General features: G+C 47.0%; 1 protein-coding gene across 1 annotated transcript in view; it reads left to right on the top strand.

Moving 5' to 3' along the window:
• Nucleotides 1-4,130: 4,130 nt before the first annotated feature.
• Nucleotides 4,131-24,884, top strand: part of LOC135810229 (uncharacterized) — a 65,149-nt gene continuing 44,395 nt past the window's right edge. The window contains exons 1-8 of the mRNA XM_065323706.1: nt 4,131-4,718; nt 12,701-13,021; nt 14,173-14,324; nt 15,638-15,796; nt 16,552-16,598; nt 17,395-17,467; nt 18,378-18,506; nt 21,179-21,361. Coding sequence (XP_065179778.1) covers nt 4,463-4,718; nt 12,701-13,021; nt 14,173-14,324; nt 15,638-15,796; nt 16,552-16,598; nt 17,395-17,467; nt 18,378-18,506; nt 21,179-21,361 — 1,320 coding nt within the window. The 5' untranslated portion in view covers nt 4,131-4,462. The remainder of the gene's footprint in view (nt 4,719-12,700; nt 13,022-14,172; nt 14,325-15,637; nt 15,797-16,551; nt 16,599-17,394; nt 17,468-18,377; nt 18,507-21,178; nt 21,362-24,884) is intronic.

The following is a 24,884-nucleotide window of genomic DNA, read 5'->3' as shown; positions in this document are numbered from 1 at the left end:
ATATATTCATTACACTGACGGTATCCAAACTCCTTAATCACCAGATGTTGCATGCTTTGATCTATTTCCTTAGCCTATCCTCGATTAACTGCTCCCTCTACATAAAGTTGTCATTTCATTCTTCTTGCAGGAGATCCCCTCGACAGGCCCAAAGCCTTTGGGAAATCCTTAAAAAATATACCAAAATACAAATACATGCAGGCACTGGAACATCAATACATGTACAAGCATAATTATGTACAGAAATAATAGAACTCTGGACGGTGAACTTTTGACCTTTTGACGCCCTAAACATTAGACATCTGTTACATTTACAGTGTAGATCAGGCCCTTTCACGGAGCCGTGCCAGATATATACCGTGGTATGGTACGACTCCCTGCCGAGTCCCGGGTGCAGATCTATTTATAGGAGGATTCCCCTGCCTTTGTAACAAACAACGGACTCTGGACGGTGAACTTTTGACCTTTGAGGCCCTAGCGGTTTTATGCAGCAGTTATGCTGAAGGATCAACTAAGTTATGCTCGGCAATGCTATTTTTCAGAAAGCCGTGATTATGCTCAAAATTATGCCGGCATTATCCGCCGATGACTACAGTCCATTCATAAAAAAATGGGTCCTGGCTCTGGCGAGCTCCCGTATTTGGCGATTTTTCGTGATTTCATCGTACACAGTGCAGTGCTGCGAACTTTGAAATTTGAAAAGGGTCCAAAAAGGGTGCCTGAACTGGGGTTCGAACCGCAGAATGCACTGTTGCAGGCGGGGTCAAACGGCCTGGATTTTGATGGTTTTTCCCAATTCAGTGCTTTTGGGGCAAAACCTGGCCGAAATCCTATTCTTGCTATGGCTTGCTTTTTGGACAAAAAAACTTCAGAAACATAATTGGAAGAGGATTCCATATGGGATTGCAGAAAAAAATTCTAAAAAAACTCAACGTTTGACCCATTTATGGCCAAAAGCTAGAAGTTCATTTTTTTCTGAATGGACTGTAGTCGCATGTCTCCCAAATAATTATGGGTTCCACGCATCTGTCAACTGTTTCACCATGAAAATTGATTGCAATTTGCAGCAGGAAGAAAAGCATACGACAAAACCCATATACAGGTTCTAGCATAATTATGACAAGTACATGCCATTCTTTTTACACCGATGTACATTTGTCAAAGCGAAGAACAAATTGCTATAATATAGCAATTTGTATTTTTTTATATTATAATTTAGTACGGGAGATATGACAAGGGATTTTGCAGCGTCAACAGAGGGAACACAAGGAGTTCATAGGTGCACACACGCAGAGAGCAATACAATCATGACGGAGTGTGTGGACAGGCAAAGACAGAGCATTCATTCCAAGGTGTAGCGTAGGGCCTAGGGCCTAGGGGCGGGGATGGAAGCTGAGCAGCCTTGATCTCCCTGAGGCCGCGGTCACCATGGTCACACATGAAAAGCTTGCACCGCTTTTGCGGAGGCGAAAAGCGGAACTACCGCAGCCGCTTTGGCGGACCACACGATGCAACGGTCACACATACATGTAATGGAGACTACTGTGCTCCTCAACGCTCCGCTTTGGCGGAGAGAATGCAAATCTGTCCCCGGGGAAAATTGCGGAAAAAATCGCAAAAAAACGCGGGGAAAAACGTGGCATAATATGGCATAATTTGCGGTGAATTTGCGGTAAATATGCGGTAAATATGCGGTGAATAATATTGATGTGCGGCAATTTTCAGTGAGTGTGTAGTGAAATCAATCAGTTACAAGTCTCTGGTGTAAGCACTCGTCATATTTGAGTAAAAAGCCGCCACGATGAGACGTTGCTGACCGAACAGTGCACTGTGTGTACGTGTAGTGCAACAAAAAAAGTTCAAAAAACGCGGGAAAATCGCGGAAAACGCGGTCTTTTAAAAAATCGCAAAAAACGCGGAAAAAAACGCGGCCGCGGAATCGCAATTTTCCCCGGGGACAGGCAAATGCAGCACGTCAGATGTTCTTGTCCGAGTTGAAGCGACCTTCGCTTGTACAAGTAGATGTATCGTGGATCGCTGGCAGGCTGCTGAATGTCTCCTGTCAAGTACACTCGTGGATTTGGGGCGCATTCACTGCGGCCCAGTACAGGTGTATTTGAATATTACTAGTTTGGTTTACATCAATATCAAATTCGAATAGTTGTATAGCACTGCAGGGTGTCGTTGCCTCCTTCTTGTCCGAGTTGAAGTGACCTTCGCTTGTACAAGTAGAGCTATCGTGGATCGCTGACAGGCTGCTGAATGTCTCCTGTCAAGTACACTCGTGGATTTGGGGCACATTCACTGCGGCCCAGTACAGGTGTACTAGTATTTGAATATTAGGCCACCCTTTGTTAATTCATTGTTTAACGTCCTTTTTTTCGCGAAAAGGTACGCGGGAGGGCGGAAAAAAAACAAAAGCCCATTCCAAAAACTGGAAACCCCAATCAAACATTTTGACCAGCAAAGCATGCGATATATACAATATTTCTGGGTCTAGCGGCACTTGCAGGCATGAACAACACTCTTTGATGGTACATTGGAGCACATGCCTGATGAATCCAACAAAACAGGTACATAGCATGGAGTTAGCATGTCATGAATTCATTACATCTGGATTTTTACTAGGGCACACACCGTACGATATTTAAAAGCCAACAAAAAAAAGAAAAAGAACACAAGACCAAGGCATGCCCGGGAGGCAAGATTATAAGTTTAAGGTCATGATCGGCACACTGTGAAACTACACAATCATGTATTTACAACTTCGCATATTATTGGCCGTACTACTACTTTCTTGTTTTTTTTTTCAGGTCGGAGGCAAAAAGGTACGCGGGCGCGGACGTTAAACAACGAAAAAAGAAAGGGTGGCCTTAGTTTGGTTTACATCAATATCAAATTCAAATAGTTTTATAGCAGGGTGTCGTTGCCTCCTCCATGATCCATCATCGACCCCAGCGACTGTGTGGATGCCTGGCAGTGAGGGTGTGGCAGAGTACTCTACTACTCCCTGGTTGCAGTCCTAGTGTTGCATACTCTGGTGGACGCCTTGCTAGGAGAGAGAAGGAGAGAGTTGGAGATCGTCTGCGATCGGGGCCAATGAGTTGGGAGACGGATTCCCTCACCAACTATCCACTCATAACGATGCAGTATCGTTTGCGAGATCTCCAGAACGTACAGTACATAGGCAAAGAAGATCAATATGAAAACTGAATACCAAGCGGCGATCAAACAACACCAGAACTCAGCGCAGAAGTAGCACACCAAACTCCAAAGCCATCACCACGCAGGTTCCGCCAAAGCGGATCCGCGATAGCGGAGGTTCCGCTCGCATTTATTTTGGCGTAGAGCGAAATCCAAACTTTCCGCCAAAAAAAGACGGTGCATGTGTGACCGCACACTCGTACTCCTTGGGAGTGCATTCCATGCCAACGCTGTCTAGTGAAAGGCCAGGCGAGATCTGCCGACTTCTGTCTGATTGTGCCGAGGGGACAGTGAGGCCCCTGGAAACCTGGTGACGGGTGGTGCTACCATCTGTTCGATGTTTGCGACTTTAAAATGAGGCAATGACAAGTGTCATTATTGCGATGACAAGCAGAGAAGCGGATCAGCACTGCATGCAGCAGTAGTCTAGGCTGCGTATGACTAAGAATTTAGAAATGACAGATCTGGATCCAGGACGCCAGGATTCCGGGACAGTACCAGTAATACTGAGTGATAACTACCAAGGCTGGATAGAGCCTACCCCGCCACCTGGGCACCCTGATTTTCGATAGCTGACATATGCCCAGATATATATTTGGGCGCATCTCGTGATGTCTCACGATAAGCTACATCATCAGTACATGGGGAGGGATCCCGAAACTTGGAGACGTGATCACGCGTGTTGACTGTTGTGTCATCATCGCCATCAGACTATATCTCTGCTGCAGTTGTTTGAACAGATATGAGGCACGAGCTAGTGGGTGTGCGCTAGCGCTGTCTCGGATCTCGCAGAGTTCGTTTGGATTTGCTTCAAGTAACGTTAGTTCACGTTAGAGCACGTTCCTCCACACGAAGAATGCACGAAAATAATGACAGCTACAATGTGCAGTAGTGCTGATATGAAAAGTCCATTTCATTCTGACTCTCAGTAGCTGGAGCGGCTAGAAAGTAGAATGAAGTACCGGCATGTCCCAGTCCCAGCCTCATATACATAGTGAGCTGATCAAAGGGGGGTTCACACCTCACCGACTGTCCGTTGGTTCAAGAAAGACTGTTCGTTGAACTAATACTTCGTTCATCCTTGCATTCTCCATTGGATGGTTATGGCGACACTCAGCTGTTGGTTGAGAGTACCGCTAAACTGCTTTTTCCTGTCCTAGAGGCCTTTCAAAACTAACACGATAATCCGAGAAGATATCTAGTACCGCGCAGTCATCGCTGGGAAGAGGTGCACCACTTCTCACTGCCTTCTGCCGGAATGACCGCTAAGCCCATGGCGGCCACCCAGCGTTGTGTTGCAGCGCTATGGCTGCTGTTCCTATGTACAGCGGTAAACCGGGTGGCGTCACAGAGTATTGTGAGCTTGGCTGGAGGATCACCAGAGGCAAAAAAAGATAGCTTTTACCTAGTGGACGGCAAACTAACGCAACAGATCATCGACGACGACAAGGGATTGCAGAATATTAGCGCAAGCCTTTCTCGACTGCAGGTGATGTTCAACGACAGAATCATCGGTAAGATGGCCGCGCTGTGGACTTATAGTTATCATCCATGCACAAAGCCGCACTCGTCTTGTCTGTTGTGTTACGGATAAAGCTGATCTTCTGTCCTCTTTCACTCGTGGGGAAAGGGTGGGAAGAAGTGTACCCTTCTGTTTTTGTATGGCTGCTGAGGTACGACCGAGCGCAAATTGATTGATTTTATTTTACTTCGCAAGTTCAAACGGGTTCCTGGCCCAGTTATATGAAAGCGAAGGATAGAATTTGCCAAAATCCTAATGAGCAACAGCATAGGCAATATTATCATAGAAGTGGAGTACTATGCGAGCGAGAATACTGAGAAGAAAGGGTCAAAACCTGACGAAACACAACCTATTCCAAGCATACATAAGGAAGGCAGGCTAGCTTAAAATCTTGCAATCTGGATACGGTGCGCACCTCTCTAGGAAAACTGTTCCTCAGCAATGCTCCTGCGGTGGCGAATCTCGTTTGGCCACACCGACTGCGAGCTGGCTGGCTGAGTATGCCATTGGCATGCTGATGGCACGTACTTCTGCCGCTGATGAATGTAATCGGTTAGTATATCGATCACTGTCTGTAAGGTCGCGCTTCTAATACTCTATGTTGGTGCGCAATGGCGCCGAATTGTCACCGATAGTGCAGTGGAAAGGATTGCCCTGCCAATCCGAATACCGCGTCATCCAGACCCATCCAGAGCCGGTCGGGTGCTGTGGTGTGCATGTCTCACTTCGCTCTTGCTGATAAAATTGTCACATTTCCGGTAGGAGGAGAACGTTCATGCAGGAAACTGGCATTGGAAGCGTCATCCATTGCGTACTCAGAGCATATCTTCTTCGGGACCTCTTTGTACTTCGCTCTTCAGCAGCTAACACTTTGCAATGTTGGACCCGCCTTCACTCCTCCAATGGTCTTATTTTACCCCGAGTTTATTCACGCTACGGTCTGTTTTCTCTCTCTTATTTGGCTGCAGACAGATGGAATAGTGCTCCATCTGATATCCGCACTGCTGCATCGCCATCCCTATTTCGCCATGCATTACTTTCATTCTTAGGGTACCCCGTAAGAAGACCTTGAGTCTGTGGGGACTGCCCTATTAGAATATTAATATATTTGTGTTTCTGATTTGTTTGCAATCACTGCTTATCCATGCCGGTTCCTTTTTCTTCTCCTCCCCTTCTCCCTGCCTTGCCGTGGTTGGCTAACACCCTCTCTCTTTGTATTGGCCGGTGTTCTCACTGTGCTATGAGATGCTGTAATAAATAAATAAATATATAAAAATAAATTATGAAGTCTGAAGAAAATGTTGAACGGCCTCTGCTGGGATGACGACTACACCATAGCTCAGTGGTTAGAGCATCGCTGGCTACAAGCGAGGGTCCCTGGTTCGAGTCCTGGTGGTGACAGTCAATTTTTTCTTCAGACTTTTCCCGTTTGTCTCTTTCCCTCAAACCAGTAAATATTATAATAATAATAATAATAATTCTGACTTGTAAGAAAGGGTTTGCTCCCCACACCGGAGCTCGCGCTATTCCGCCGACTTTACTTGACACTTGACTGACTCACGACTGCCATCCAGAGCACACGAGAAGTCCATCGAACCTTCGACTCGGCAAACCTGCAAGAAAGCACCACTCCCTGCTCAATACACAGTGTTTCGGGGAATTCACCCCTCATCAGTTGAGCTTGAGTAGGCTGAGGAAGATTGTGTGATTGTGTCAAGTAAAGTCGGCGGAATAGCGCGAGCTCCGGTGTGGGGAGCAAACCCTTTCTTACAAATCATCGCCGAAGTCGCAACCACTAATTCGTAATAATTCTGACTGTATATAGTATCTAGTTACAGTGGTGGAGAGTTACTCTCAACTCGTTTCCATATGTCCTTTTTCTTTTCCACATTTATTATTAGCTCAATACCCGAGTTTCGAATAATAATAATAATAATAATAATAATATTGACTGGTAGAAAGGAAAAGGACATAATTATGGAAACGAGTTAAGAGTAACTCTCCACCACTGTAACTAGATACTATATACAGTCAGAATTATTACGAATTAGTGGTTGCGACTTCGGCGATGATTTGTAAGAAAGGGTTTGCTCCCCACACCGGAGCTCGCGCTATTCCGCCGACTTTACTTGACACTTGACACAATAATTATGTCCTTTTCCTTTCTACCTTTATTATTGGCTCAATACCCGAGTTTCAAATATTGACTGGTTTGAGGGAAAGAGACAAACGGGAAAAGTCTGAAGAAAACATTGACTGTCACCACCAGGACTCGAACCAGGGACCCTCGCTTGTAGCCAGCGATGCTCTAACCACTGAGCTATGGTGTAGTCGTCATCAATAAAAATAATAATAATAATAATTTTAATATGGCAATAAGTAGGACGAGCTGAAGCGACATGTGGACTACTTTATTAACAATGTAAGCGATGGAGACGATGCAAGAAACAACCTAAAGGGTAAGGAAAAATACATGTAAGAATAAAAAGTCCTACTTATTGCCATATTAAAATTATTGTCTCCTCGTCGAATTTTTAAATAATAATAATAATAATTTAGTAACGAAGGTACGTGTTGGGTCGTAAGTATCCACGCAAACACACATCCAGTCAAAATAAGGCACTTGTCAAAGTATCCGAACGTTTTCGGTCCCTTCTCATCAAGGATTATACAGGGAATGGCTCAAGTTGGAAAGACTAAAACTTATATAGCGTAAAGATATGAGATAACAACACTCGTGACAAGGTGGAAAAAGTATCAAGTTCAGCACGACACAAAACTCGAAGGAAATAATAATAGCGACAAGAACATAGTGAGCAAATTAAGTTACATTGTTAACACCTCGACGAGGAGTAACACCAAACAATTGTAGCGACAACACATTTTCTTTCTGTACGCAAAGTTCAGGATCTAACTTACGGATATACAAAGCTTCTAACACAGCCAGATGCAACGCACATCTACCACGTGACAATATTGAGAACACATTATCACTGTACAACTCACGACAATTGGTACGGGCTGACAGATGTTGCTTAATGGACGAAGTGCGATTCCTAGCTCCGTTGGGTGTAGTCTCCTCCAATGTCCCGTCATCTCGCCTCTTCGCGGCATCACCACTATCCGCCTCTTTGCTTTTCCGCGGCCTTCCACGTTTTCTGACACCAGCCGTTGTGTGCGCGATGCCCAGTGTCCTTTCAGCTACGTCTCCTCCATTGCGGATTTCTATTGATCTTCTTACTCCAACTTGTCCGGTGCTCGATATTGAGGTTCGTTTTCGCGGTCTACCACGTTTTCGAATATTGACTGTTGTTGTCACTTCCGTTGTCGTTGTACGTGCGTCCTCACCAGTCCGTATTTTTACTTGGCTTCGCGTAACCCTTCCCGACGCAGACAGATCCTTTGTCAATTTCGGTGGTTTACGTGTCGGTCTTTCACCATCTTTCACGCTGTTCTCAGCTGGACCCTGCGCTATACACGCGGAGGAGGACGGGCATGCAGTGATATCTTCACAGGAAGAGGAAGATCCACCGATGGACTGGACAGTGTAGGAGACTACACCCAACGGAGCTAGGAATCGCACTTCGTCCATTAAGCAACATCTGTCAGCCCGTACCAATTGTCGTGAGTTGTACAGTGATAATGTGTTCTCAATATTGTCACGTGGTAGATGTGCGTTGCATCTGGCTGTGTTAGAAGCTTTGTATATCCGTAAGTTAGATCCTGAACTTTGCGTACAGAAAGAAAATGTGTTGTCGCTACAATTGTTTGGTGTTACTCCTCGTCGAGGTGTTAACAATGTAACTTAATTTGCTCACTATGTTCTTGTCGCTATTATTATTTCCTTCGAGTTTTGTGTCGTGCTGAACTTGATACTTTTTCCACCTTGTCACGAGTGTTGTTATCTCATATCTTTACGCTATATAAGTTTTAGTCTTTCCAACTTGAGCCATTCCCTGTATAATCCTTGATGAGAAGGGACCGAAAACGTTCGGATACTTTGACAAGTGCCTTATTTTGACTGGATGTGTGTTTGCGTGGATACTTACGACCCAACACGTACCTTCGTTACTAAAGTATTATCCGCCTCCGACTTCTTGTAAAATAATAATAATAATAATAATAATGTAGAAAGGAAAAGGACATATGGAAACGAGTTAAGAGTAACTCTCCACCACTGTAACTAGATACTATATACAGTCAAAAAGTGCAACAACTAGGCACAAAACTGACAGAGTACTGAGACATTCGACGTCACGAACCATACGGTGAAACGTACGTCGTGTGAAACAACTTGTTTTGTAGTCAACTAGTCCATCACAATGTCATGCATGAGGAGTACTGTAGGAGTTTAGATGTCGGCTTGTACAATTCGTTCTCGCAAAGCTTCCCCCTTCTTAACGTATCTTTGATATTTTTGACCCACCCAAGTTGGGTGGTGTGCTGCTTTGCTGCTTCGAATTGTAGTTAGACCGCTTTGTCAAATCGCCTACTGGTCTCGTCATCGTCCAGTGACAATCGACATTCTTTGTTCCGTTGGGACTGTAGCTTGTGCTCGTTTTCGTTGAGCTTACCTTCCCCTCTTTGGTCTTTCCATAACCTTGAACCTTCCAAGTTGGAAGGCTGTCGGTTAGCGCTACGGAGATGTGTTGAAGCTAGGTGTCAGGACGTCGAATGTCTCAGTACTCTGTCAGTTTTGTGCCTAGTTGTTGCACTTTTTGACTGTATATAGTATCTAGTTACAGTGGTGGAGAGTTACTCTTAACTCGTTTCCATATGTCCTTTTCCTTTCTACATTTGTTATTGGCTCAATACCCGAGTTTCAAATTGCACACCTGATGAGCCGTCACGAACCATACGGTGAAACGTACGTCGTGTGAAACAACTTGTTTTGTAGTCAACTAGTCCATCACAATGTCATGCATGAGGAGTACTGTAGGAGTTTAGATGTCGGCTTGTACAATTCGTTCTCGCAAAGCTTCCCCCTTCTTAACGTATCTTTGATATTTTTGACCCACCCAAGTTGGGTGGTGTGCTGCTTTGCTGCTTCGAATTGTAGTTAGACCGCTTTGTCAAATCGCCTACTGGTCTCGTCATCGTCCAGTGACAATCGACATTCTTTGTTCCGTTGGGACTGTAGCTTGTGCTCGTTTTCGTTGAGCTTACCTTCCCCTCTTTGGTCTTTCCATAACCTTGAACCTTCCAAGTTGGAAGGCTGTCGGTTAGCGCTACGGAGATGTGTTGAAGCTAGGTGTCAGGACGTCGAATGTCTCAGTACTCTGTCAGTTTTGTGCCTAGTTGTTGCACTTTTTGACTGTATATAGTATCTAGTTACAGTGGTGGAGAAATACTCTTAACTCGTTTCCATATGTCCTTTTCCTTTCTACATTTGTTATTGGCTCAATACCCGAGTTTCAAATAATAATAATGCAATGAATATAACTAAATGCGCACTCATATCACAACCATGGGGACGAATCATGTATTCCAGAACGTTTTCTTGTCACAATTATCAATGGAATTCGTGACTAAAGAGAATGATGAAACTACAATAGGATTTATACACTTGGAGTGGAACAGCGAGGATACAAGCATAGTAAGAAAAATAGCACAAACCTAGGAACAATTTGCACAGGTAATAAACTATAGGTGAGGTGAGATATGATAGGAAATTCAGCAAGTTTTTCTTACTATGCTTGTATCCTCGCTGTTCCACTCCAAGTGTACCAAGTATATATCCTATTGTAGTTTCATCATTCTCTTTAGTCACGGATTCCATTGATAATTGTGACAAGAAAACGTTCTGGAATACATGATTCGTCCCCATGGTTGTGATATGAGTGCGCATTTAGTTATATTCATTGCATTATTAAGATTATTGTCTCCACGTCGCCTTTTTAAATAATAATAATAATAATAATACAAATAACCTACGTGGAGATAATAATTTTAATATAGCTATGAACAGGATGAAGGCCGCAGACATCACGCAACTACGTTACTTGTTTGACATGTATTACTGTGTATTTTATAACAAAAATATTATTGAAAACCCAGAATCGATTTTCTCGTTCCTATCATCAGTGGAAAAAAACGGAACTAAGGATACAACCAAAGAAACTGAAGTTAAGTACTGTAAATAGAAAGGTTTGAAACTCGGGTATTGAGCCAATAATAAAAGTAGAAAGGAAAAGGACATATGGAAACGAGCTATGAGTAACTATCCACCACTGTAACTAGATACTATATACAGTCAGAAAGTGCAAGTTGTTGCACTTTCTGACTGTATATAGTATCTAGTTACAGTGGTGGATAGTTACTCATAACTCGTTTCCATATGTCCTTTTCCTTTCTACTTTTAAATAGAAAGGTGTTAAAAATAACATCAAGATACAAGTGCAATAAAACCACTAGAGGAAACGCAAAAAAGGTAACAAGATTACATATAACCAAAGGCGAGAAGGCACTGAACGAAGTGTCAACCTACGAATACAACTTCAGTGCAACAACGTGCTCTTTCTGCTTACACAAAACAGGCTTATGAATACGTATACAAACTGCCTCAAGGACTTTCAACTGTTGGACATAACGCGCACGACTCAGAAAAGAAAAATGAGAGTCATCATATACACCAAGACAGTCAGGACGAGATAACAAGTGTAGATACACAGCCGACGTCTTACGATCAACACATTCATCCGCCTCATCTCGCTCCTTCCCACCCGACTCCTCCTCGTCCATCTCATCCATCTCCACCAGCGGAGGTGGATGTGGCTTTGGCGACGCCACGTGTGTTGCATGCAGACACGTTTGCGTCATCATCGCTTGCTGCATCACCGGCAGAGACGACAACAATACCTACCTCAATATCAACGAGACCCAGAAGAACAACTGCGAATTACGCCATGACCTATTTCAGTACGGAAGTACAGAGCCAACGGAATGCACAACAGGAGCGTGAGACAAGGGATGGGAGGAGACGGGACCTGATTGCTCCAAGGCAGGACGTCGTTGAGGAGGATTCGGCCAGTGAGTCCAGTGATTATGACTCTTTCACTTACTTTGATTCCATAGAAGACAGCGAAGTCTTTCTTGGTGCTCTCAACAGCCTTCACCCTTCCCTCCGCTTCACATGTGAGCACGAGCAGTCCAGCAAGTTATCCTTCCTCGACGTACTTGTTGAGAAAACCGAATTTGGTAGCGTAACATCGGTGTATCGTAAACCGACATTCACCGGACAACACAATAATAATAATAATAATAATATTTCCCGGTGGATCTGGCTTATCGCCTTCGAAAGAAGTGAATAAAGGAGACATAATAATGTAGAAAGGAAAAGGACATAAGGATACGAGTTAAGAGTAACTCTCCATCACTGTAACTGCATACAGTCAGAAAGTGCAATAACTAGGCACAAAACTGACAAGAGTACTGAGACATTCGACGTCCTGACACCTAGCTTCAACACATCTCCGTAGCGCTAACCGACAGCCTTCCAACTTGGAAGGTTCAAGGTTATGGAAAGACCAAAGAGGTGTCAGGACGTCGAATGTCTCAGTACTCTTGTCAGTTTTGTGCCTAGTTATTGCACTTTCTGACTGTATATAGTATCCAGTTACAGTGATGGAGAGTTACTCTTAACTCGTATCCTTATGTCCTTTTCCTTTCTACATTTATTTATGGCTCAACATCCGAGTTTCAAAATAATAATAATAATATCTCCGTAAAGCATGGTAAATCCTCCCCAGTCACTGAGTCAGGTCATGGAAAGGTTGCTCTGCTTTGTGTATAGCCTCAAGGGACTGGTGTTCTAGGGACCAGTCATTTTCCTACACAGATACTCACATTGCATGTTCGGCCATTCTCAGACCCATCTCGTGTAACCGTGGCAATTGCGTGAGAATTTGCTCGACACAAAAGGCATACAACTTTTATAAAGACGTGCAACTGCTCGCTTCTTGTGCTGTGTGACAGGCTATACAGAAGATACGTGTGTTGAAGCGGCCACTCCACAGCAAAGCCAGACTGGTCCAACAAAGATTACCTTCGAGGAGGTCTCCACTCAGCTTGGGATTACAGTGCAGCATCGCACACAGAAGCCAGTGCGGCCGTACTGTCTCTTTCACTACGAGGTCACTAACCGCAACAACTCTGGTGTTTCCCGACTGGATGGGGAGTTCTGTGTCCCGGAGCATATCACAGGGGCGGCTGCAGCCGCTGATTACGACCGTGACGGCCTTGTCGACTTGTTCTTCACCAACGCCGAGGGTCCCAGTGTGCTATACCGTAATACTGGTATGTTATCATTGCTATCATTGCTATCATTGTGTTATCATTGAGTTGGACCTGGCCACACTGGTACAGTTAGCCACTCACTTTGTCTAGTTCTGTACACTGACAACGGGCGGTAACTTGCCGGTAAGCTGCTGGGAAAGTGCTGAATGCGCGAGGTGCAGAGCTTTTTTGTGCGTTTTGTTTGCCCATAAAAGAGGTTTCTTTTAGGTTTTTACGAGTACACAGAGGAGAGAAGAGGCCCTGCTGGAATCTACTTCTGAATCTCAGTTTGACCAGAGTTGAGAGCACACAGAGGAGAGAAGAGGCCCTGCTGGAATCTACTTCTGAATCTCAGTTTGACCAGAGTTGAGAGTACACAGAGGAGTGAAGAGGCCCTGCTGGAATCTACTTCTGAATCTCAGTTTGACCAGAGTTGAGAGTACACAGAGGAGAGAAGAGTCCCTGCTGGAATCTACTTCTGAATCTCAGTTTGACCAGAGTTGAGAGTACACAAAGGAGAGAAGAGGCCCTGCTAGAATCTACTTCTGAATCTCAGTTAGACCAGATTTGAGAGTACACAGAGAAGAGAAGAGGCCCTGCTGGAAACTACTTGTGAATCTCAGTTTGACCAGAGTTGAGTGGTCTGAGGGTTGCTTGAACATGAAACTCTGAGTCACAAGTAAATTTTAACTGGACGACAGTCTTCTCTGCTATGTGCGCTTGCAGACTAGATGTGCATGCAGGCCATGCAGTCCATACTGTTCATATCGCATGCATGGCAACACGTCCACTGAACGATCCGTGTCACACTTGTCAATGGAATCTTGTCACGGAAGGGAATGATGAAACAAGAATCGGATGTACACACTTCCCTATCTTCCCTCCATTTGTATAAATCCTATTGTTGTTTCATCATTCCCTTTCGTCACAAGAGGCCATTGAAAACGTTCTGGACCTCAGCGTTCATCGCTATGATTGTATTATGAGCAGGCACATAGTTTTATATATTGCTTTATCTGACAATGTCTCAGTCTTTATTGAAAGTTGAGCTCTTTGCTCATACATGAAAATGCATGTGCATGTGTATGTATGTGTGTTGCGAGCATCCATGCGTGCATACATGTATATATGTACGCGTGCGTGCATGCTCGGGTATGCTTGTGCGGATGCAGGTAGTGGATTTGAGGACGTGACAAGCCGCGTCGGCCTTGGTCCTTCCAAGCATGGCAGCGGTGCAGCATGGCTTGACATTGACAGTGACGGCGATCTGGACTTGTACGTCACCACGGTTGGCCACACAAGACATTATCTATACGTCAACAAGGTACATTCTTTTTACAATATCCCTGGCTTTGAATTTGCTTCCTCAGCTGTGGCACCTTCCTACAGTTTCACTATACATTTACACCTGGGGTATCCGGACTGAAGTTACGGGCACTTCGGTCTACCGTGCACCCTTTGGGTGAGTTTCCGTGGAAATACTACCACACTTTTGTCGCTGTTTGTGGCAACAGTGATGTCATATGGCGTATCTAAGACCTTTCCCAATGAAAATGTATGTGATTGGGAGTTAGGGACATTTCAAAGTTACGGACAGTGCCTGGTCCCGGACTGCCTGGATAAACCAGGTATGAGTGTACCTGGTTCCAACATTGCCTGCTTTACTGTAGCAACATTGCCTGCTTTACTGTAGCAACATTACCTGCTTTACTGTAGCAACATTGCCTGCTTTACTGTAGCAACATTGCTTGCTTTACTGTAGCAACATTGCTTGCTTTACTGTAGCAACATTGCTTGCTTTACTGTACCAACATTGCTTGCTTTACTGTAGCAACATTGCCTGCTTTACTGTAGCAACATTGCCTGCTTTACTGTAGCAACATTGCCTGCTTTACTGTAGCAACATTGCTTGCTTTACTGTAGCAACATTGCCTGCTTTACTGTAGCAACATTGCCTGCTTTACTGTAGCAACATTGCCTGCTTTACTGTAGCAACATTGCCTGCTTTACTGTAGCAACATTGCCTGCTTTACTGTAGCAACATTGCCTGCTTTACTGTAGCAACATTGCCTGCTTTACTGTAGCAACATTGCTTGCTTTACTGTAGCAACATTGCTTGCTTTACTGTACCAACATTGCTTGCTTTACTGTAGCAACATTGCTTGCTTTACTGTAGCAACATTGCCTGCTTTACTGTAGCAACATTGCCTGCTTTACTGTACCAACATTGCCTGCTTTACTGTAGCAACATAAGCATGCTCTGCTAACGACTTTTCATCCAACGAAATGTTCCTTATCTCAACATACCTAACCATGTTGACTTGTTCGCTCATCCAATGAGCTTGAATCTCCCTTGCCCTCTCTCTTTCTCTCTCTCTCCCTCTCTCTCTCTCTCCCCCCCCCCTCTCTCTCTCTCTCTCTCTCTCTTTCTCTCTCTCTTTCTCTCTCTCTCTCTTTCTCTCTCCCTCGCTCTCTCTCTCTCTCTCTCTCTCTCTCTCCCGCTCTCGCTCTCTCTCTCTCTCTCTCTCTCTCTCTCTCTCTCTCTCTCTCTCTCTCTCTCTCTCTCTCTCTCTCTCTCTCTCTCTCTCTCTCTCTCTCTCTCTCTCTCTCTCTCTCTCTCTCTCTTTGTGCGTGCAGGGTGGTGTGTTCTTGGAAGAGGCAGTGCTCAGGAACATCGACTTGGCAGAGCAGGATGGGCGAAAGCTCAGCGGCATGACACCCAACGTTGGAGACTACGATCGAGACGGCTACCCTGATGTCTATGTTTCTGAGTGGTCTCTACCATACCTTGGAAAGGTACGTGCTAATCTCACACACTGAACTATACAAACATGTATTACGCACTGGCATAGTTGTGTGAAGCAAACACGTACTAATAATATTACATTGGTACCCTCCCTCCCTCCCCCCCCCCCCCCCCCCCCCCGAACAACAGATCTAGAGAAGAGGAGAGGGGAGGAGGAGTGGGGGGGGGGGGTGAAGTGTCCACGGGGTGAAGTGTCCACGGGGGGGTGAAGTGTCCATGCTCTTGCGAGAACTGAGCCTGAGGAAAGACCGTTCACCCCCTCCCCTCCTCCCCCCCCCCCCCCACACACACACGCACACACGCACACACACACACACACACACACAAATACCTCTCTAGAATGATAACTACTGTCTGAATATGCTGATATGCACTTACACATCCACTGACAGTTATAGAATTGCATGGCATTAAGGATAGTTGGGAGAGGGGAGTACGTGTTGGTATGGATTGTGTTTTTGACTATCGGAATTTCACTGATTCTTCTAAACTAGATATTATAGGTACAAGTAAGTTAGTAGTTAGCAGTGTGCTTAGTTTGCTGTGTGCTTAGTTTGCCGTCACGTAGAGAATTGCAAAATTGCACTTTTCAAGTGGACAGTGAAGAAGTCCTTGCGTACTGTTGCAATATGTTCTTTGCCAGTATCGTATGTCCTGATTGTGTGTGTGTCAGTATCGTATGTTATGATTGTGTGTTTGTCAATATCGTATGTTCTGATTGTGTGTCTGTGCTGCTGGTGCGTAGGTGTCGGCAAGTCGCCTCATGCATAACAAGGGAAGAACTGCACCTGGGTAAGACACTAATATGTGTAACAACACCCTCTCGCGGTTACTTGTCACACATGTGTTAGGACTAGGTTTGCACATAGGCACAGCAGAAGTCGAATCGACAAGGTTCGAATTGGACTCGGGATGATCAGAGATTGAGAGTGAGAAAGTTGAAGGAAACGAGGTTATGCAGGGCCTAGGTAGCTATGGCAATGAATGAACGAGAGCGCGAATGTATATTAGTAGCTACCCACGCCACACGAATTATACGAGAATGCGGGAGAGTGCGGGAGCAAGAAGTTGTAGCGTATTCGAGAAGCGGGAATGGGAAAAGGGTGCATGCAGTAGTGTGTATGAGTGCGTGTGTACATGCATATATGGGGGAGAGGTCATTGGTGTGTGAGTGTGTGCATACATGGAATCATGCACCTAACACATGATTTGTATCAGTGCCGTCAAGCGTTACAGGCCTGATTTGGACTCCAGCACCATCAACTGTTCAGTTTCCCTGTTGTCATTTTTTTGATCCAATTCGTGTATGAAATGGTATGATGCGGTGGCAAGGGGATAACGAAGAGATCGCTAGGGACATGGTGAAGTGGTCGGTGACGCACGGCAGGGGGTGGGGTGGGGCGTGACAAAATGGATGGCAGTGGTGTTGATGGTGGACCTGGTAGTAGTGGTGGTGGTGGTGGACCTGGTAGTAGTGGTGGTGGTGGGGGGGGGGGGAGGTAATGAGGGTCACGGTGATCAATTTCTATGCATGCACATGTACATGTATTTGCCCTGTGTTGTTTTTGTGTGATATGTTTTAACCCAGGACGTTTGAAGACGTGACCACACAGTCTGGTGTTACAATGCCCTCAACTTACATGTTCTGTTCATCATTCACAGTGAGTACACCATTTTGTTGTCAAGATTACATGTATTACTAGTAAATTGCGACGAATATGTTCCGTTTTGAGAGCAGGCAAATGCTGCAGACACACTTCACAATTTTCAGTGCTGTAGAGATGCGTGATGTCCACCACTCTCTTAGCGCGGGGATTCTGAATCTAAAAATTCTATGATTTCTTACTGCAGTGAGGTCATCCACTGCAATCAATTTTCTTTTCTAGTTGACACTAAGGGCATGTTCGATTGGTTGGATCCGGATCCAGATCGATTCACTGGATCCTCTGGATCCACCAAGGTCCAATCAAACGCTGCCCTTGATCAAATCTGGAATTTTAGTGATTTTTTAGGGTTTCCATGAGAGAAAGCACCGATTTCCGCATCGTCACTTCTGTCCCCGCCCATTTGTACACATATCACGTACAGAGTACGATTTTGGAAAAAAAAGAATCCGGTGGATCCGGTCAACCCTGCTCCCGGAGTAGGGTTGATCGGATCCCAATTTTCTTTGAAACGAATGTGCACATATCGAGAGATCCAGATCCAACCAATCGAACATGCCCTAAAACTCCGGTTCACGTTTGCGAAACTGCAGTTTTCCTATACACGGTGTGCATATACATCTGTGTGTTGGTGTGTGTGTGTGTGTGTGTGTGTGTGTGTGTGTGTGTGTGTGTGTCTGTCTGTCTGTCTGTCTATCTGTCTGTCTGTCTGTCTGTCGGTGTATCTGTTTGTCTTTCTGTCTCTCTTTCTTTCTGTATGTCTATCTGTATGTCTATCTGTCTGTCTGTCTGTCTGTATGTATGTATGTGTGTATGTGTGTGTGTGTGTGTGTGTGTGTGTGTGTGTGTGTGTGTGTGTGTGTGTGTGTGTGTGTGTGCGCGCGCGCGCGCGTGTGCATGCTTGCAGGACATGGACAATGATGGATGGGGAGATATCATCATAACCGCTGACTACGGAGACTCCAAGATCTTCTGGAATAACAAGAATGGCACCTTCAAAGAGTGTACTGCTGCATGTGGTGTCACAGTGCGGGCTGTAAGTCACACAAATGGAGCGTGCACACACGTGTGTGTGTGTGTGTGTGTGTGTGTGTGTGTGTGTGTGTGTGTGTGTGTGTGTGTGTGGTTGTAGGGGGGGGGGGGGTGCTGTGTTCCAGTATAAGCTGACGGGTAACACACACACACACCTTGACCTTGACATTGCCCATTGCGTAGCAATGATAGTGCATTTCCATTTCTCCAGTCCACAACAATGACCGATGGTGTTTCAGATTGCCGCTTCGATGGAACATGCAGCCGCAGGCACATCTTTAGCTAGCAGCAGAGGTTGCCTTGGGTGGTCGGCGGGCAATGGTACGCAATAGACACACACCACACACACACACACACACACACACACACACACACACACACACACACACACACACACACGCACGCGCACACACACACACACACCTGTCCTGTCCTGTCCTGTAGAGCCACTGCCACAGGGGTCACGTGGGCCCCGGAGGGGCATCAGAGAGGAAGATGGAGCACGCAGCCTGATGACGCCGGAGATGGTGGAGCAAACGGAACCGGCGAGAACACACGCATACACGACTGAACGAATTACGCTGCTGGGCAGTCGGGCGCGGGCCAGTCCTCGAGCACCGGTGACGACCGCGGCCTTGCACAGTGCGAAAGCAGCACACACACACACACACACTACACCATGTCTATGACGCAAGCCCCATTACCATGTGGACATTGATACCAGAGATCTAGAACACTACCTGTCAGAGCGATGCTCCGAATAGAGCCACCTAGAACTATTAATACGCTAACTGGAGTATATGCAGGGCCGCTGGAAGCAGTTTGTCATTGGTCTGACAGTAACATAGCCTTTCATACTATGGTCTGACAGTAACATAGCCTTTCATACTAAGGTCTGGCAGTAACATAGCCTTTCATACTAAGGTCTGACAGTAACATAGCCTTTCATACTAATTAGGACTACTAAGTAGACGTAAGGTTTTTATGCATGATATCTGGATATGGTGGGTACACTGCTTGCCCTCCACAGTACTAAACACATGTCCATGGCCAAAAAGTTGGTCCGGTGATAACCTGACCAACCGGACCGCTTCCGGCGGGCCAGATATGCATGCTTTTGTTGTCATTGTTGTCCTTTGGACCCCTACGAGGTCCCTTTTGGCGCTGCGCTGCGCTCGGAGTTTGTCACTGCGTGCAGACTGTGCGCTCGGACTGCGCTCGGAGTTTGTCACTGCGCTCGGACTGTGCAGGTTGCGCCACTGCGCGCTTGTGTGCATGTATTTTCTCCATTTTCTCTGTACACGTTCTTTGCTTCTTCCTGAACTCTTCCTCAGAAACAGAAGAGAATCTGTTCCGCTGAGTCGTGTGTGTACGTGGCACAGGAGTAAGTGGGAAGCATCGGAAGGGCCCATGGTCAGGCCCTGCAACCCCAACGACAATTGGCGCCCAACGTGGAGCTCAAACCCACGACCCTGAGATTAAGAGTCTCATGCTTGACGGACTGAGAACCTGACGATGGGCTCTTCCGATACTCTCCTCTTACTTCCATCCCCGTTTACACACACAGGTCAGAGGAACAGATTCTCTTCAGTTTCTGAGGAAGAGTTCAGGAAGAAGCCCAGAAGGTGTACAGAGAAAAAGGAGAAATACATGAATACATGCACGCAAGTGTGCAGTGGCGCAACCTGCGCAGTCCGCACGCCCGGTCCGCATGCAGCGACGAACTCCGAGCAGAGCGCAGCGCCAAAAGGGACCTCGTAGGTAGGGGTCCAAAGTACAACACTTAAAGCATAACACATACACTGTAAGTCTCGCTCCACATATACTGGCATACACAGAGACATAGACAGCAATAGCGACAACACACAAAGTGAAGGGTAGTTGGCCGCAGCCAGATGTGACTGGGTAGTTGGCCGCAGCCAGATGTGAACCGGATAACGAGTGAGGTATGGAAGCAAGCAAGGACTGAGAACAGAGTGTCTCAGATAGAATAGTCGTGCCAGTGGATAGCAGAAATAGGCCATGATGCAGAACCACTTGGGACCGTCAGATTAATTTTCCTGGACCGAGCCAGCCGGGAAAAAACCCTCGCGCCGACGGACGCATTTGTGAGGGAAAAAACCGGGTGTATATCCCCAATGGCGATTAGGCATCATGTAGGCCTGGCAAGCACATCACGGCAAACAGTGATAAAAAGCATTGATAATATGCACAGAAATAAAGGGTGGGAGGGCAGGGACACTGGTGAGACTCAAAACTGACTGAAGAAGTCAGGAAAAGAAGCGACAACAAAGAACACACCAGATGCCATATTTGCAACTGAAAATATTTCGCGAGAAATCATTTCTCGCCTATCTCGCTGCGCTCGGCCGGCGAGAAATACAACGTCTTGTGGAGCCAGGGCATGGGCAATCGGTGACCCCAAGCCAGGGCATGGGCAATCGGTGACCTCAAGCCCGAGCATGGGCAATCGGTGACCTCAAGCCAGGGCATGGGCAATCGGTGACCCCAAGCCAGGGCATGGGCAATCGGTGACCCCAAGCCAGGGCATGGGCAATCGCTGACCCCAAGGTTTGCTCTTCACGAAACTAACTTTCCACCTGAACGCGCGTATACATGTATGTCAGGGCTTTGTTGTGTTGTGTTGTGTATTCTGCTGTTGTGCCACCATATTAGGACGCCATGGGTCACAGTATGGCGGACTGGGATATGGATGGCGTGATGGACTGGTGGATGACTGCCATACATGGAGGCAATAAATCTGTCAACTGCGATGTTGTCGGCTGCACGTTCTCAAACACTGGTAACCTCTTCTACCGCAACAAGGGCAATCGTCGTATGGAGGACTTGACAGATAAGGTGTGTTGTGCACCTGCACTGACAGTCTGTTTTGTGTTGCTGAAAAGTCATGTGACTAGCTACTGTCGTGTGGACATTGAAATCCATTGAGAAGTCAAGCAGCCACGGAGCGCTGTATTTGCAGGCGGCCGTGAGCACTGCTGGTCCATGTTTGCACTGTGAACATGAACTACGGTGCGTGTACGCGCTAAAGGCAGTAAGGGCGCCGGCCCCGGTCATCCCATCGGATTTTTCAATGTCCACCACAGCATTGTCCTTTTTACCACGGCCATGTCACTCTCACATGTTTATTTAGGTATCCGACTGACTGGCATCATGTTGCTGGGACAGTGCACATTCAGAATCATTCTTCCCCCATTCTTCTGGGCCGGTGTTTTTCACCCTGCTCAATACCGTTGTGTTCCCATCAGATCTAGTGATCTAGTGTAAATCTGCTATGTCTGCATGACAATTAGGGTAATGTCTTGGTCACGTAGCCACTTAGACAGTAGAGACGGCTTGCTTGTTTTGTCTGTATTTCAAGTCTCATCTTCTGATGAGGATCAGTGTACTAGTGTCTGCATAGCTTGAAGTGTGCGTGCACGTGTGCGGTTGTGTGTGTGTGTGTGTGTGTGTGTGTGTCTGTCTGTCTGTCTGTCTGTCTGTCTGTCTGTCTGTCTGTGTGTGTCTGTGTGTTTCTGTGTGTCTGTGTGTGTGTCTGTGTGTGGGTGCACGTGTGCGGTTGTGTGTGTGTGTGTGTGTGTGTGTGTGTCTGTGTGTGTCTGTGTGTGTCTGTGGGTGCGTGTGCGTGCATGTGTGTGCGTGTGTGTGTGTGTGTGTGTGTGTGTGTGTGTGTGTGTGTGTGTGTGTGTGCCAGCTAGTTCGGTTGGTGGGTACACTCATGCCAGATAGTGTTGGGTCTTGTAGTAGACGGACTTCCCCCTACACAAATCACTATGTATTACTATGTAGCGTAGTAGACGGACTTCCCCCTACACAAATCACTATGTATTACTATGTATTGCACTATGCATTGCTGACACCATCAGATCCCTTGCTTTCATTCGCTAGCTAGCGCTCGGAGCTGTAACTGGCAATCTCGTACCATATAATATATATAGATCCGTGTGTCAGTTGCCCAGCTCAGTTGTTGCAGAGTCTTTGCGTCCGTTGTTTCTGTCGTCTTCCCTTCACTTATTGAGTCTTTCAATATACTATAAGTAATTCTGTGTCACCTACGTTTGTCGTTCCGTGTGTGCAATATTGTTCCCTGAGAATACTACCTGTGTTTTGCCGGAGAGACTGAACCAGTTTTGCCTTGTCACTCGGTCGCGTATTACATTTGGTGGCAGCGGTGTTAGCTCTGCGTTCGTCAGTCGCAGTATTCCGGACCACGCCTCGTTATTTCGCCGTGCAGTGAACGTTGCCGTTGCCGTTCTCGTCTCAACTCAAGCTGAGTAACTTTGTTCCGTGCCACTTTACGATTTTAATATTTACATTTTTGTAGTGCTAGTATTTTCTAGGCTTACTTTGTTGGAGCTATTCGTAGTCTTGTCCCCTAAGTAAGCTAGCTCTTCGTTGCCAGTTTTTCTTGCACTGCTCGCCGTACTTGAACTGTTGCTATAGCGTCGGCTTAGTCCTCAAACGCGTCCCGTGTTGCTTGCGAAGTCCTATAGGCCTACTTGTTTGTTTGTTAGCCTTATATACAAGACACCGAAAATGGCACAGAATCCTCAAGCTGCTGCTGCCGCTGCCGCTGCTGCTCCCGCTGCACCAGCTCTGGCTCCGGGTCAGGTTCCGGCTCCTCGACAGGCACCACTTGCTCGGCCGGTAGTTGTACCGCCGACGTTTGGGGGTGCCAGCCAAGACGATTGGCACTGCTTCATCGCCAGGTTCGACGCAGCGTGCGTGGTCAATGGGTACCGGGATGCGGAAAGGCTGCAGTTTCTACCTTGTTGTTTCAAGGAGAGTGCTTTTACAACTTACCAGACCATTCTGGCGGCGCACCCGCAGTATACGTATGTAGAAATGTGCACCGAATTAGGGCTACGGTTCGCACCGCCACAGCAAAGTCGCCTCCTTGAGGCCGAGTTTCGAGCTCGCCTGAAACGATCCACTGAGTCCCAGGCCGAGTTCGCCGCAGCTCTTCAGCGCCTTGCGGCACGCGCCTTTCCAGGTCAACAGGGTCCGCTGTTAGATCGCCTGACGCTCAATCAATTTATTGACGGCCAGGTCAATAGTGACCTGCGCTTGCACATCAGGACATCCAGCCCTGCAGCCCTCGATGCCGCCGTTCGACGGGCGTACGAAGTTGCAGCGATCTTAGAGGTCGAGAATCGCCGCAGTCTTCCGGTTCCTACACCAGCCTGCGCTGCCCTGACCGCCTCTATGCCTCAGGCACACTCCGTAGGTCCACTCGCGGATCCGACTCCTACGTCCAGTGCCACCGTGGCCCACGTAGCTTCGAGTTCGACTTCGAGCTCCACCGACCCGCTCGTACTATCGTTGTTGAGCAAAATTTCGGACCAGCTAGCTGATCTACAGGTCTTCTCCGCAACCTCCGCTCCGTCGCCACGGGCGTATAGTGACGACACTCGAGCTCCACGCGGCCGTGGTCACAGCGTCTTCCCTCGAAGCGCGCCCATGTCGGGCCCAACTCGATTTCCTGGCAGCTCGAATCGTAACCCGCCTCCGTACAACGGCACAGGCCGCGGACTTTACGATGGCGCGCGGGATCGCGGGTGCTTCAATTGTAGCGATCCGTCCCACTTCCGTCGTGATTGTCCCCACTCGACGCGTGGGGGTCGTCCGTCGGGAAACCGCTATTGACTGGTGCTGCTCGGCAAGCTCCAGTCTTCGATACTAGTGTTCCTAGCTCGACTGTGCCGACTTGTACTGGTTGTGAATGTCGTCCCTGTTATTGTACTGTTGATGTGCGTTGCCCTACGTCTGCACCTGTGACTGTGTGTCCTGCTACTCATGTTCAGTCGTCTTCTGCAGTTTCTCCGTCTGTCTATGTTGCGGTTAGTCTCCAGGAGACGAAATGCCATGCTCTTGTTGACACTGGTTCTAGTGTGTCCCTTGTGTCTACTGCATTGTGGCATAGTCTGTGCACGACCTCCTCTGTCCCTGTGTCTGCTGCTCCTGTTGTGTCTGGTGTGACGGGCCGTCCCCTCTCCACTACGGGTACCGTGTCCCTCTCTGTTTGTACACCCTCGTTCGTAGCTGTTCAGAATTTTATCGTTGCTGCTGATATCACGTCTGATGTAATCCTCGGTGCTGACTTCCTACAGCAGCACAATGTCCTGCTTGATTTCTCCCGGGCTCAGTTGGTCCTGGATGATGTTAAATTGCCGCTTGTACCCCTTCCACGTGTGCGTTCGCTTTCTGCTGCTGTTGCTGCCGCGCCCACACCAGCCCATGTTACGACTGTCGTGCCCGACCTGAGTGCTCCGACTGTTCCTGCTGCCGTCGCTGCCTCCGTACCTGCTGCCGTCCCTGCCTCCGTGCTTGCTGCTGCTGCTCCGCCTGCTGCTGCTGCCAA

Source organism: Sycon ciliatum, chromosome 2 (assembly GCF_964019385.1).
Source record: "Sycon ciliatum chromosome 2, ocSycCili1.1, whole genome shotgun sequence".
Lineage (NCBI taxonomy): Eukaryota > Metazoa > Porifera > Calcarea > Leucosolenida > Sycettidae > Sycon > Sycon ciliatum.
Note: the sequence above shows the minus strand (reverse complement) of the source record. Positions and strands in the feature narration are given on the sequence as shown.